Below are 15,595 nucleotides of genomic sequence, written 5' to 3'. Positions count from 1 at the left end.
TGCAGCACAAGTGCCACTTATTGATCATCTTTGGCCAGCTAAATGCATACCGCAATACACCACACGACCTTTACTGTATTAGGAAGAAATACTGCACGTTTTAAGTGCCTGCATCTGGAGTCAGGGGTCTTTTGTCTGAGATTTGAAAGTCTGGTTTTTGTGATGACTTGTCTTGGACTCTTAAAAAGGACAAAGTGAGTAATCCTGCAGTTTGGTGTTTGTATTAAAGATTCAATTTTATTGTATTTTTCTTCTTAAAAGAGGGAGCTTGCTTGTGTTTTTGGATGCCTTTGTTGTAAAAGACTTAAGGACAAAATCCTGGCTTTCCTCCAGAAGTACAGCCTTGAGATTCTAGTTGGTTGTGACCAGACAACCTCTGAAAATGTCACACTGAACACCAGTGAATCTCAGCTGTAGGAGATTCAGGAGGGACTTACTGTATCCAGACTGATTAACTTCTCAGAGGTGTTGACAAGAAAGTGGGTTTCCATCACAGCACAGGATTACTACTTTACACAAACAGTGGTGGGAGTGTGAAACAGGTTCCACAACATTTTAGAGTAACATGAGATGGGATAGTTAGATTAATTAGCTTCTAATAATAATCAGACACACAGGATGTTGTCAATCTCACACAGAGATCAGGGGTTTGTTACAACAGCTGGATGGGCCAACTGGCCTCCTCTTGTCTGTCCCCATCAGGGTCTGATCTTCTCATGCTGTGTGAGTGAGTTAGTATTTTATTGTTTTAATTATTGGGAACACAAACCACTAGATTGACTTCACATTAATCTCTGTACATGAGCAGCTACTGACATCTTAAAAAATCATAAAAAACTTCTCTCTGTCAGCCTGAGTCCAAAATGACACCAAAAGTCACCTCCCCTACAACACCACCTCCTTCTTTTAAACAACAACCACCAAAGAAATCACAGCTGTTTCTAAACCACTCCCCCTAATAATCTTAATCACACCCCTAACAACGACACCCCCTAGCACTCACAGCCCCGCAGCTCTGTGCAGATCCAGGAAGTGAAACTCAGAGATCAGTTTCGTTTCACTTGAAACAGCCTCACTGCAGCTCCGTCTCTACTGCTCCTCTCTGTGCAGTTTTTACTTGTCAGAAAAATGGCAGAAGGCAATATTTCAGTTTCTCAGGACCAGTTCAGTTGCTCAGTGTGTCTGGATTTGCTGAAGGATCCAGTGACTCTGCTCTGTGGACACAGTTACTGTATGGGCTGTATTAATAACTGCTGGGATCAGGAAGATCAGACTGGGATCTACAGGTGCCCCCAGTGCAGACAGACCTTCACCCCAAGACCTGATCTTCACAGAAACACCATCCTGGCTGAAGTGGTGGAGAAACTGAAGAAGAAAGAACTCAGTGGTCCTCCTCCTGCTCACAGTCCTGCTTGCCCTGGAGATGTGCTGTGTGATGTCTGCACTGGGAGAAAGAGGGGAGCTGTGAAATCCTGTCTGGTGTGTCTGGCCTCTTACTGTCAGACTCACCTCCAGCCTCACTATGAAGCTGTTCCATTGAAGAGACACAAGCTGGCTGATGCCACAGGGCAACCGCAGGAGAAGATCTGCTCCACTCATCACAAACTGCTGGAGTTCTATTGCCGTACTGACCAGAAGTGTGTTTGTTATGCTTGTGTAATGGATGAACACAGAGACCATGATACTGTCTCAGCTGCAGCAGTAAGGACTGAGAAACAGGTGAGGACTTTGAGTCTGTATTTATTTTCTAGTACAAGATGTAAAATTGATATTTAGGATATCTCGGGCTCTAACTGATCTCTGGACTGTATTTACTGTTTCTGTAATGCTATATCTCTCCACTGGTGAGTCCTGCTCATGTACTCAGCTGTGATCCACACTGGTTGTGTCTCTGAAGTGTCTCCTGTTCTTCTGTCTGTTGTTTATTATCTCCTCCTCCTCCTCCAAACATGTTGAGTGATTATCAAAGACTGGTATGTATTTAGCCAAGATACTAGTTTTGAAAGCATTTCAAATTTTGCAAGTTGCCACATATTTATTTCTGTTACGTTTCCAGTCAAAACTGACCTTATGATTTTATCTACAAAGAAAAGACAGTGAGTAAAAAATTGTGTTCAAATGACACTTTATTTTGCAAACATCACAAATTCAACTAGCCTTTCAGATAAAATGAACAGTCCCTTTTTTATGTGTGTTTGTGTGTGCGTGTGTTCACGCACATGAGTGCAGCGGGTGGTAATGATGGCGTGTTTTTGTGGTTTACGATGCTGGTTTTTACATCCCTTGGGACACAGAGCTGTCTGTTCTTCTGTCGGGGGCAGCTGCTGGGGAGGTAGCCCAGATCTTTATGCCATATTTGCCTGGTTTACTCGGCATGTATTGTTGGGAAGGACAGTTGTAACAAGTTCAAGTGATGAATTAGTAGAATCCTATGATGACGAGAGAGAGTAGAGGCAGAAACAACACAGGTGTCCAATCTGAATCGACAGGCGAGTTCATGGTCAAGAGCAAAGGTAAGTTCAAAAAGCTGAAAGTAGTCGTACAAGAGAGGTTTCCAGAAAAGGAGCGAGGTAGGAGCTCGCTAGGAGAGAACTCAATAGCGAGCAGTTAGTAGCCAGTTTAGAGGGTTTAAATAGAGCTGAGTGCAGAACGGTACAGCAGGTGGTGATGGTTTAACACATGCAGCGGCGGTGGTGCTTGTTGTGATTAGTCTGCTGCTGGAACAGGTCTGTGGTTTGTGGATCGATCTCTGATGACTGGTGGTCATGACAACAACGACCTCTCAGGGGGACCAGGTGTTCATCCACAGTGACTTCCGGGCCGAGACTGTAGATGAGTGGCAGGCGCTTGTCCCAGACATCTCCAGTGCAGCGAATTCGTCTTGTTGACATCGGGCAGGTCTTGTGTCCCGCTTGTCAAAGCAAATGGCTCCTGAGAGAATATGAAAGGATTGACACATTAGCCTAAAATATGGCCCAACCAGACTCGGCATGCCAAAAGCTGGTGGTGGCCTCATTCCTTGATCTGTATACGCCAGACAGAATCAACAGACCCACGTATGCTTGAGAGTCTATTCAGTCCACCTCCCTCCAGCTATCGCTATGCACAAGTCTCCCCTCCAGGTTTGTCACATCTAGGGCTGTCCTTTCAATAGCCCTTGGCAGAAACAATTTAAAGCTGGACTTTATATCTTCAACACGGGACACGGTATACATCTTGGCCCCGGGGCCATCCTGAAACTTGCAGCCACTGGGCTCATCAGCACTGCTGAAATCCCTTGTTGTGAGGAGCAGAGAGCAGTTAGGACACAGTATTGAGCTGTAAGAATGAAAAGCGAAGTCTCTAGATTGTGTTTCAGATATAATTTCTGTGTTTTCACTTCACATACAGATGTGCAGACCCAGGTGCGAGGAGTAAAAGTCGAGCAGGAGGTGGAGACTCGTGGTCTGCTGCGCTGCACATGCTGCCGGTGTAGATTAGACACGAAACAGGAGTGTGTCAGACAGGACCAGGAAACAAAGCTCGTGTGGATAAGACATCAGAGATACAGAGTGTCAATTGTCCTGGGTGACTCTAAGGGGCATCTCTGTGATGTGATTCTCTTACAGCAGAAATGCCCTGAATGTCTCTGTTTCTCCACAGAATCAGCTAGGGGTGACACAGACACAAACCCAGCAGAGACTCCAAAAGAGAGAGAAGGAGCTTCAGGAGCTGACACAGGCTGTGGAGTCACTCGGAGTGGGTATTGACCAGAGAAGTGGACGCATTGACACACATTTCCAAAGCTGAACACTGGACAGTACCCTTTGGAAACACAACATACTGCATAATGTAGTTTGAGAGTTTTCCTGTGTAATAATCTACTGTGTGTCTCCTCCCTCAGAGCTCTGCACACACAGCGGTACAGGACACTGACAGGATCTTTACTGAGCTGATCCGCTCCATTGAAAGAACACGCTCTGAGGTTACAGAGCTGATCAGAGCTCAAGAGAGGGCTGCTGTGAGTCAGGCTGAAGGACTTCTAGAGCGACTGGAGAAGGAGATCACTGAGCTGAAGAGGAGAGATGCTGAGCTGAACCAGCTCTCACACACAGAGGATCACATCCATTTCCTCCAGGTAACATCACTGCTCTGTGATTCTGCAGTACAGAAAGGTGTCTCTCACACAGAGCTGCTCCTGGCTTCTCCCAAGGATTGTGTGTTGTGTTTGACTGGAAACTCCTCTTTCTGTTCTCTTCTCTTCAGAATTTCCAGTCTGTCTGTGTCCCTCCTGGAGATGGACACTCACCCAGCATCCCTGTCCGTCCAGATTTCTCTCCTGAGGCAGTGAGGAGAGCTGTCTCTGGACTGAAAGAACGACTGGAGGACATCTGCAAGAAGGAATCAATAAAGATTTCCATGACAGGTTGGTGGTGAAACACACTGATGTCTTTCTGGATAGACTATGAATTTCTCTTATATTGTTAATGGATTTTCTGTTCAGTGATTGTATTTATCAGAGCAGCTTACCAGTCAATGATTCAAATTCTAGGTGAAATATCTTTAAAGTTTTAGTCTCACAAATCTTTATGACAGTAACTGTATTGTTATATTGTGCTGTATGTAGTTTAACAGGAATGTTTTAATAGGAGCGACAGTCCCTGTATAGTAGAACCATAGGTGTAACGAACAGTTCTTTCCGGACCTTATGCAGACGACACAATCCGAAGAAGTAGGAAACACTAGGAAAACGTCATGCAGGGATATGGGGCTGAAAACAGGGGGGCGTGTCCAAAGTGCGCTGGTGCACGGGGAAGGTGTGGCCGAGGCAAACAATCCAAAAAACAATCCATAGAGGCAATCCAAAACACAAGAATAAGACCATTGGCAGGTGATCCATCCAAACAAAGAATTAAAACCAGAAACCGGGTCGGAACCGGCGGACAGGGAACAGGAACAAAGATTAAAACCTTAACGGGACCAGGCCCTTCCAGGTCCCGGACTCGCACGGTGCGGAAACCAGATGCAGAGCCAGGATGAGCATCAGCGCCTGGCTTTTAAGGTGGGCTGGGAAAAGGGATCAGGTGCACACAATTAAGTCTAAAGTGAAAGGGCTGGAGCACCCTTAAGGAAAGGGGACTATAATCGTGAGAATAGGGGCCACAGTCTCAGTCCAGTAGATCAGTCCTGTTACAATAGGATCTACAGCCCAAGTGAAGCAGAATAGCTCTGTTATTCCTGTTAATCTGTTACTGCAGCCCTGATGAAACATTTCTCTGTGTGTCTCCCCAGTTACTGAAGTCTATAGTCTGCTGACTCCAGAACCCGGGTCCAGAGCAGAGCTTTTACACTGTGAGTCTGTTTTCACAGCTCAAACACAAAGCAGAAACAGTGATACAAAAACTGATACACACTCTGACACACACACTGGTTCACACTCTGATACTTGCTGATACACGTCTGAATTCAGAAAGTCAAGCTTGCAGACAGTCACTCTGTGTGGATCAGAGTCACACTGTGTAAGAAACACACAGATGGACAGAGACAGAAAATCCAGTGGGGGTCATTTTTTCAGAAAATGCACTTTATTACAACAATGTGTACAGCACACTTCTTACAAAAAATACAATTATAACAACAACACTTCAACAGAATTTAAATCGTCTCTAAGAGAGTGATTGTTCATTATCAAACTTTCCATTTCGCAAGTGGTCAGTGAGGCTGGTTCACACAATAAGAGCCCCTCCAAGCCTCCTGGGTGTTACCACTGGCTGCAGTCCTGGCTCTGAAACTGCGATTGTCCATTTCTCAACAGGAGCACTAAGGAACAGGTTTTCTGAGCTTTCTTCAGTCCCTGTACAGAGCTCTCTGTCCTGTCCAGTGCACTTTTCCGTGGAGAATCCCCACCAGGCTACCTAGTTAAATAGCTTCATCCTACATGCCTCCGTTATGCTTCGTGAGCTGGAGGTTCCAGCTGACGGATCGCTGTTCCACCCCACACGTCTGGTCGCTATTGATGATGTGGGGCAGGATGGTCCTCAGTCTGCTGGCTAGTAGCTTGGACAGGATTATTGACACCTCTCACTGTCTAGCTGATGTCCAGAGATCAGGCAGTGTGTCCAGTGAGCAGGACATCTCTGTATCTCAGTCAGTGATACTGGTCACTGTGGGTACAGGTCACTCAGTCAGTGATACTGGTTACTGTGGGAACAGGTCACTCAGACAATGTTACTGGTCACTGTTGGTAAAGGTCACTCATGCTGTGAGAGATCACACAACAATGAGAAGCATTTGACTGAGCATTGATCAGTTCTCAGTATCACTGCTGGTTCTTTATGAAATCACTGCTCACTGCTGTGGACAGACTGTGTTTCTTATCTTTCTCAATGGCTCAAGCACCGGACTCCAGGGTGTCCTGTGATGTGTCTGTGTGTCTTATTGCCTTGTGCTGCTCAGTCTTATTGAGTGAGACTCCAGTCTTACAGCCACTGCTGCTCACCCTCACTGACTCTGATCCACACTGGAGTGGAGACCGGGGATCCTGAAATAAACTGACTGCAGACTGTAGTATAAACTCTGGTATAATAACAGGTATGAAGCAATAACAGTCTTTAGTACAATAAAGATCTACTCTCTCTCTCTCTCTGCAGATCCTGTGAAGCGAGCTCCTATCCCTAAATCACGTATGTACACTGTGTGAAACTCTGCTGACAGACAGTACTGACTTTACTGACGTGTTATTACCAGTGAGCGACTGTGATTACAGTGTCTGTATCTTTGTGTCCCAGTGTGTGTCTGTGATTAACAGTGTCTGTATCTCTGTGTCCCAGTGTGTGTCTGTGATTAACAGTGTCTGTATCTCTGTGTCCCAGTGTGTGACTGTGATTAACAGTGTCTGTATCTCTGTGTCCCAGTGTGTGACTGTGATTAACAGTATCTGTGTCTCTGTGTTCCAGTGTGAGACTGTGATTAACAGTGTCTGTATATCTGTGTTTCAGAATGGCAGTGGTTGTGCAGTGCTGCAGGTAGGTCTGTCTCTTCTTGAAGACAGAGGTGTTGTTTTAAGCCCTAGTGTCTGAGGTTATTGAGGTCTTGAGTCCAGAAGGTCTCTTTAGTGTGATATGATCTGTAAACAGAAGGAGATGTATTTCAATCTCATGTTTCTGTAACATCCTACATGTGGGCTGTGAAGATCAATCTAAGTTTCATGGTGGGAATTTCTATCTCCGTCCTGTGTTTCAATCTAATGGCCAGTATGAGTCTCTCCAGGACTGACAGTATAGAAAACTCATTTTCCCCGAAGGCCACGTGCTCTGGTCTCTGCTAACTCCTGAATGAGGGTCTACAGACTGAATGTGGCAGAACCAGTGACTGGAAAAACTGTGGAATATCAGGAGAATTCAGGAGCAGAGCCAGTCTCATAATAACAAGCTGTTCAAATCCTAAGGAGAAACACTGTTAAAGGTTGTGGAAAAAAGGATGGTATAATGACAGTATTCTTCCCCTGAAGTTTCACAGACACACAGCCTCTTGTGAGAGGCAGCAGTGGGACTCTGGTACAGGGGCTCCTCTGGGGCCTGTAGGCCTCTCTCTTGTCTGAGAAATGGCTGCTTCTCTTCACATGTCAACCAGGCTGATGGGTCAGCAAGAAGAAACAAATGAGAGTTTATATTTATAAAATCACCTTTTCTTCGTCTGTTTCCCTATTTCCTCTGACTGTGTTATCAGGATGTTCATACAAACACAGTACAGGCAGGATGGGCTTCTATATAGACTACGTTCAGGCTGAGGGAATAATAAACATTATCAGGCAGATAAACGTTATTGCTAAACAGCTCATGTTGTTGCTTTTTGTGTTTAAAATCATGATACAGTCAGGATGTTGAACCTCTTTAACCCCCAGCGCCTCAAAGGTCATTTCCACCTGGAGTGTTTGTGGCCTGAACATCTTGCAATATCTTGGACAGTATAGCAAGTCCAGGCCTGGTTCAGGGTCTGAATTCAGGGAACCATCTTGACATCAAGTCTGAAACATCAGATTTATATATATCTTACTCAGTACACACTCTAGGAAGAAATATCCGCCACCCCGAAAAAACACATTTCATTTCTTCAAAAATGATTATTCAAATTATAGCACATGTAGATACCTATTGTTCCAGGCCGTGCCCAATATATGTCTATTATTTATACTGGATAGGCTCTTTTTTACAGCCTTTCTATTCTCCAGGAGTAAAAACATAAGAACTGAGAAGAATCTCTTTGATCTTCACTGGACTGACCAGCAGACAATAGAAGGAGAGTTTTTATTAATTATTAAGAGTTTGTATTTAAGTATTAAATATCAGGAGAGTATTAAGTCAGTGTTCATTGGTCATGCGAATAAAGCCTCTTGAATTGAATTGATCAAAACCCCCATTCACAATGAACATGTATAAGCCCCGCCCCCCGTCTCTCAGTGGTCAGAGCTCACTGATTGACAGCTGGTGTCTCCTATCAGAGAGGCAGACAGCTAAGCGCGAACAGTCTGAAGTCAGTATGAGCGCCACAGTCACAAAAGTTTTTTTTTTATTAAACGAATAGAATTTACAAATACAACTACAACCGGAGGATCAGAAACAGGTACAAGAGAAAAAAAACACAACAGAAAAAAACATTTAACCACCAGAGGTAATGAAGTAAATTATGTGATCAAATTGTATTTTTTACATATATCATGTTTCCCTTGCTTTATTATTTCTCAATTATATATAGAATTTAAATAGTGTTTCAACATGCATGCGTTTCCTGTATAAAATAAAAATCAGCACTCACTTTTTTAGAAAACAAATAAAAACACTTTTCTTTTTAAACACTTCGAGTACCTCTGGCATTCATGAAAAATACATACACAAAAGCAGATAACTTACTCTTAAATTGTCTAAATTATTGAGTTTTTCAAGAACCAGAACTATAACAGTCCTTAATACATAACTACAACATTCCAAACTAACACTAAATAAACATTAGTATATACTGCTATAACAAATTAAACCAAACATAATCATTACCTGAGCAGTCACTGGGAGCGAATCTCCTTCCTGTCCACAGAGGCCCTCGCTCCCACAAAGTAGGCTCTCCTCCCCTCTCTTCTGGCAGCTTCAACCTTGGGCCACAGCTGGTTCCTGGTGCTCCTGTCTGGGGCGGACAGGTCCTCTGCAAATCTCAGTTTGTTCTCATTCAAATACTCATTCCCCCTCGCCGCTGGCCACAGCATATCCCTCACCGTCCTCTTGGTGAACTGTATTATAATCATTCTAGGGCGCACTTGCCCAGACATGTTAGCTCTCCCGAGCCTGTGAACAGTGTTGATGGCCGATATCATGCCCTCCTGGTCCGGCAGGGTCCTTTTACAGATACTCTTCACTGTTGCAACAATGTCCTTATTTTTCTGTAGTCAAAAAAAGCAAAAAAATAACATTCAGGTCATGAAAAACTCAAAACAACTCCTCAGCCTCTAAACTTTACCTCCCACCTGAATGCCATCTTGAATGCTGCGCCTCTGTTTCTCTCTGGGTTTCTGGATGTGTTATTTCTGGTTTAAATTGAATACTTTGGACATTTCTTCACATTTTCAAAGTAAGTGTGAAGGTTTTCTTATATTTAAGCAAGATTTTGGTTTTGTAATTATATTGTTTTTGTGTAAAAACGGGCATTATACAGTCGTCTTTGAATTCAGCACTGTTTTATTCTGCGTCATCAGGAAAATGGTCTTAGAGAAGATGAACGAGCTGCTAAACTGGGATTTGAAATAAACCGTTTTAACAGACAGGCGCATCTCCAGTACTCTTTCCACGTCCCCTCCAGCTGCTACACTTTTCTCTTTAGTTGCCATCGATATTTTGTAGTACCATATATATATACGATTGAGGTATCTTAGACTTCTCCTTTGAAGACCCAGCACTCCTAAATAAAGACATTTCACAGTATAATGGAGTTAAGTTGGAATGTAATCGGCAGGAGCCTGTTGTGATGTTTGCTGTTTTATTCCCCAGCTGCTGTGACTCTGGACCCTGATACAGCTCACTGTGTTCTCAGCCTGTCTGAGGATGGGAAGAGAGTGAGACAGGGACAGGGGAAGAGTCTCTCTGACAATCCTCACAGATTTGATCACTGGTCCTGTGTCGTGAGCAGGGAGGCCTTCACCTCAGGGAGACACTACTGGGAGGTGGAGGTGAACGACTGGTGGACAATAGGAGTGACCAGAGAGTCTGCAGAGAGGCAAGGGGGGTTCAGCTTCTCTCCCCAGCAGGGTTACTGGTTTCTGAGCTCTTACCTCTCTGTTTTATCTGCTCTCACTGAACCTGTGACTCATCTTCCCCACAGTCTGCAGCCCAGAAAGCTGGGGGTGTGTGTGGATATTGAGGAGAGGAATGTCTCCTTTTACACAGTGGAGTCCAGAGCTCATCTCTATACTTTCACTGACATGGTCTTCACTCAGGGAGAGAAGATCTATCCTGTCTTCAGGACTGTGGATCGTAACAAAGACCTTGAGCTGCTGCCTGCTGTCAGTGTGGAGATTAAACCAGTCACTGACTCATGAACACAGGCTGACTCTCTCCCAGCTCTCTGTCCCACTGCTCATACTGGGAGATGGGTTTAACGGCGGGTAGTGAGATGATGTCAAAAATCTAATAGTAATTTTAGATGATGTCGATGTTGTGTCATGTTTAAACATGTTATATTACAGTAAAAGATTAAAACAGGAAAATAACATATACGAGAGAGGGAGATATTCCTCGCTACCAGCATGCTGTACTCCTGACTTGTAAATATCTCTGGAAACCCTCTCGTGTTGTTTTTTTTTTCGAATTTTGAGAAAATAAACTGAAATGAATTAAAAATGAAATCCTGTGTGAGTCTCTCCTGCACGTGCCGGTGACTGTAAAGCTGCCTGAACTGGGAGTCCAGCTGACGTCATCAGCCAGGCAGAATAGGCACTGTGATGCCATCAGAAAGTGGTGTAGCGGCGAGGCTTATTAATAAGAAAGAATTAAGTGTTCTGAGCTTCCCAAATGAGGCCCCATTTGGAGCCACAGAGAGACCATTAGTGCAGGGTGATTTAAGGTTTCCTCTGATAAGGGACAGCTCCCAAAGGGGGATGCACTTAGCTAAGCCTGGCTATCATGATCAATGGTCATCCATTGGCGCCTATCTGTCTAGGGAGTGCCAGTTGGACATCTGGACTGCATTACTAAGTGTCAGGACTAAGTGACTCATATCTCACCTTGATCAACCAATCAGGGACTGGTAGGGCTGAGTAACCCATGTGGGACTCTGATGCCCATGGAACTTTCAGCCAATCAATGAGCTGAAGTTCCTCCAGGTAAAAACAGGCAACACAGAGAGCCTGGGAGATTCAGATTCAACAAGATTCAGAAGGGGAGTTTCAGAGAGATTCAGTAAGATTCTGGAGAGGATTCTGTGGACTGTTCTAAAGGGAATTCAAAGGAGAATTCCAGGGCAGGACGGCCCAGGAGCAGAAGGCTCCCAAGGGCAGGACATTCTCGCAGCGCGCCTCCTGACCATCCTGAGACTCAGCCCGGACAACCACGGAACGGCCAGTGTGTCTGAGTGCCAGAACTTTCCTTTGTTCTAAGAGTCTAGAGTGGAGGTTGCCAGAGAGTAATCAGCAGCAGGCCTCGTGAACAGGTCGGAACTGTGGACAGCTGAATCACTATTCAGAACTAGCTCTTCATCAGGAACGAACCGGTCCTCTTCCTGACTTGCTGGGACCCACAGTCATCTTTTCTCCTGTGCACAAAATTTGCTAGTTAAAGCCAACAGTGAGCATCAGCAGCGCACCGTCGTAAGCCGCACAGCACAGCCTGGCACAGAGCCAGAGAGCGCGGATTGGACAGCAACAAGCCTGCAATTGTTTCTTTGTGCCCGCAGGAGATCCCCAGAGATTGGATGAGTATTCAACTTCAATGCATTACAGCTCGAGAATTCAATTGTTATCCAAACCAGTTGATATCAATTTAATTCCTAAGAGTTATGTACTTGTTTGAGTATCTAATGTAGAAGTTGTAACCAAGTTAATTTATGAAACGGTCTTAATGAATGATATACTGAACGTATGTCCTCTTGATATATGTAACTCTTTGTAACTGATTGAATATATACCTTTTGTATTCTGATAACTCTCTCGATAAGATCTGTTAGGTTTATATGCATATTCTATGTATTAATAAATGTATCCTCGTGTATTAGTACCTGTGTGTGCGCGTTGTTTGAGTTATGTCACATGGTTGGATTCTAAAGCCATCAAAAGAATCACCTTTGTGATTTACTGCTACAATTAATAATTGTCTCAGTAAATGCCCAAACCCTACAGAACTGGTGCCTTCAGAGAGCCAATAACATTACATATTTGGCATCCCACGGCTACGGTTTTCCTACAGTGGCTAAGGGTGTTTATGGGAGTTGTAGTTTGTAAGATGTTTAGTTCCCAATAAATTGATATAATAGCCCAGTGAAAGCTCTGTTTACCTTCATATGAAAGCCCAAAACACTAAACTGAACCCAAGATTTTACATCTGTTTGGTGGCAGCGGCAAGTTTTTTTCTTCACGGACAGAAACTTGGGCTACTTGTCAGTCTTGTCTTCTGTCCTGGGCTATGGGCTATTTAATTATTTACTTTTTTCGATAGCCTGAAATTTCATTCAGATCTGTCCATGTAATGTCATACATTTTATTGCCCTTGTGTGTGTTTAACCCTTGTCGAATGGGTTGTAAATGTCTCTTCCCTGAGTACTGGCCAACACTGAAAAAAGGCTACAGGAGCTCTGTAAATGAAGATTTGTGTGTGCGCTACCCAACACACTTAGTTGCAGCAGTGTGGGTGTTTAAATGCTATTGGCTCATGAACAGCATCCCCCTATCCCAGTGCATTGCCTGTCTAATAGTGCCACATTCAATAAAACCAATAGAGAAAGAGATTCACAACGCAAAGCAGTGTCAATCTTCTGTGTAAAATATCGGTTTGTAAAACTCCGCTCTGAATCTGGACTGTAATTAACACTGTAAACATCCCGTTTGTATAAAAACAGGTGAGTGTAAATCTGCTTTGTTATTGTCGAGCTGTGTAAGAAGACAAGAAACATATATTTCCGGACCTTTAATTCAGTATGATGTGTTTAGTACTGCAGAGATCAATGACAATGTATGTATAGAAAAAAGGTGAGGGTGAATCTGGTACAGATGCAGCCATTCAAAATGAGCGGTAAAAACCCACGGTACAGTAACCAACCCGCAGGGCACCGTGGTAAGTGATTGGCTGGCCAAAATGACCGACAGGGGCACTCGTGGTGCATTGGTTGGTAGTGAAAAGATTTAATCATTTAATGTCTTTGGACTGTGCACATTTCAATCCGCTTAGTTTTGAATATTTATATGGAATTTTACCACTAAAGGGAAATTTTAGTAGCTGAGCATAAAAAGAAGAGGAGCATAACGCATCTGAAGGTCATAAACGATATTAATTTTGGAACATAAACATACAGTATATAGCTGGTCTTGGTACTTTAAAGAAAAAAATACACACCAGTATTCCATTTCTCCCTAAACATTTTAAGCTTCGAAGTCTTTAACTAACGTGATACCAGAGTCAACAAGCATACTTTTAGAATTTGATTAAAAGGGAATATAATATGGAATCGCGTATCTCAAGAAATTAATAACGATATAATTATATTCATGTTGCAAAAGAACTGCAAAGGACATAAAAACTCCCTTGCTTTTAACAGAGCATTCCATAATTTCTAACTACGAAAATGCCAGGTGAAAGGATTTGTAAACATATTTTGTTAAAGCAAGTCAGTTTTTTCCGCAACACATAAAATACATTTTTCCAAGAAAGATTAGCTTTTGTCACTAATGAAACCACTAAATAAAGACATAAATATAGAAATCTTAAGATTTGTTTTATTTAATGTTGGTAGCAGGATGAACTGTCAGAGTGTATATTTTGTCGCAGAGTTGCTGCAAGATGTTAACAGTGAAAAAGGTATTTAGAAATGAGTTATTTCAAGATGAAAATTTTCAGAATAATTGCAAATCTAGCAGGATAATGAAAGCACAGAAAACTGGCAGTTAGATTGATCAGATTAGTATGAAAAGTCATTTAGCAAAGGGAATGAGAAGAGTGACAAACTAGTATACTTTAGATCTTTTTTTCTGAACCAGGGAAAATCTGATCATGTTTCCCTATAACAATAATAAAAAACTTTATTTGATATATCACCATTAAAGGTGGCATCTCAAAGCAATACAGTAGATGTAAAAACAGATAAAAGGACCACAGATTACAAAGTAAATGCATATAAGAAAGACAAGCAGTTAGAGGTGCTACCAAAATTAGAAAATGAAGCAGATACAGACACTAAGTCTTCTGAAAAGAAATGTTCTGAGGTTAGATTTAAACTGGCCCTGGTGTGTGTGTGTTTGTGTCTGTCTGTCCTGTGATGGACTGGCGCTATGTCCAGGGTGTATTCTGCCTTGTGTCCGTCACTTACTGGGATAGGCTCCAAATCCTCTGTACTGGATAAAGAGATTAGAAATGGATGGAAGTAAAGGCACTGTAGAAACCCAGAAAGCCACTATGAAATGGCAGCATCTCACTGACAATAAAACATTTTATAGTGCTGGCATAAGGAAACAGCCTTTCCACCTCTCTTGCACATCAGTATCCATACCTAGTTATTTAAACAAATTGCCTCTAATTATAAACATCTTAATATGCTGGCTCTGTGGATCCGCATCAGCTATGTTTGTCCATTCCTTCAATTCATGTGCATCCAACACACAGTTCAACGCTAGCAACTACACAAAATCTAAAATATGAGCTCTACTTGCCACTTACAATACCAACAGTACCAGTTAACTTTAGTAGTGACATTTTCATGGATCTTTTTAACAATAAAATTTACAACATCAGACTTCAGACACAATTAAGCAGGCCTCAAAAAAGTCTGGTACAAACATTTTCAGCATGGAATAAACCTTTACTTTAATGGTATAAACCTTAAATGGATTCATATTCTCAATAAGATTTGGTGCTCAGTAACATGACTTAGAAAATGACAGAAGACATACGTATCATGCTTATCCTTCTATTTTTCATAATCGTAAACTCCTTAAGGCAGTTACATTTTCTCTGTTCTGACCTGGAGTTACAGAGAAATTTAAATTCTAATAAGAGATTTGTAATGAGGAAAGTCATACCAATCACTCATACAGTACCAGGATTTGCAATTACAATATAAATACTTTCTTTCTGTATGTGTTTATATTTGCAGTTTGAGTCTATGGCATTCCTTTGGGGGTCTATACTCCAAGGCATGACTTTTTTATGTATAAACATCAGTATTTACTGCTATTAATTACTGTACGATTTATAGTTGAAATCTGAGCTTAGATATAAAGTTAGATATAAAGTTAAAATCTCGACAAAGCAATGTAGGAAATACAGAGAAAATAAATCCTTTCTGACATCTAAAATCAGTTTCGATCAAGGTCTCTAAAACGAACAAGAAAAAGAGGATTTTCGGAGGGCAATTACGCTGTGTTTATATA

General features: G+C 42.6%; 1 protein-coding gene across 2 annotated transcripts; it reads left to right on the top strand.

Annotated features, from left to right (window-relative positions):
- Positions 1–1,038: 1,038 nt before the first annotated feature.
- LOC138243096 (E3 ubiquitin-protein ligase TRIM39-like) lies at positions 1,039–11,512 on the top strand. Of its 2 annotated transcripts, XM_069198599.1 has the most exons (8): positions 1,039–1,719; positions 3,643–3,738; positions 3,884–4,117; positions 4,246–4,405; positions 5,272–5,331; positions 6,630–6,662; positions 6,978–7,004; positions 10,014–11,512. In XM_069198599.1, the coding sequence occupies exons 1-8, from the start codon at positions 1,129–1,131 to the stop codon at positions 10,559–10,561; spliced, it is 1,749 nt and encodes a 582-aa protein (XP_069054700.1). In that variant the 5' UTR covers positions 1,039–1,128; the 3' UTR covers positions 10,562–11,512. The 2 variants fall into 2 exon arrangements, with proteins under 2 accessions (XP_069054700.1, XP_069054701.1); XM_069198600.1 differs by lacking the exon at positions 6,978–7,004.
- Positions 11,513–15,595: the final 4,083 nt, after the last annotated feature.

This window comes from Lepisosteus oculatus, chromosome 14 (genome assembly GCF_040954835.1).
Source record: "Lepisosteus oculatus isolate fLepOcu1 chromosome 14, fLepOcu1.hap2, whole genome shotgun sequence".
In the NCBI taxonomy this organism is placed as follows: domain Eukaryota; kingdom Metazoa; phylum Chordata; class Actinopteri; order Semionotiformes; family Lepisosteidae; genus Lepisosteus; species Lepisosteus oculatus.
Note: the sequence above shows the minus strand (reverse complement) of the source record. Positions and strands in the feature narration are given on the sequence as shown.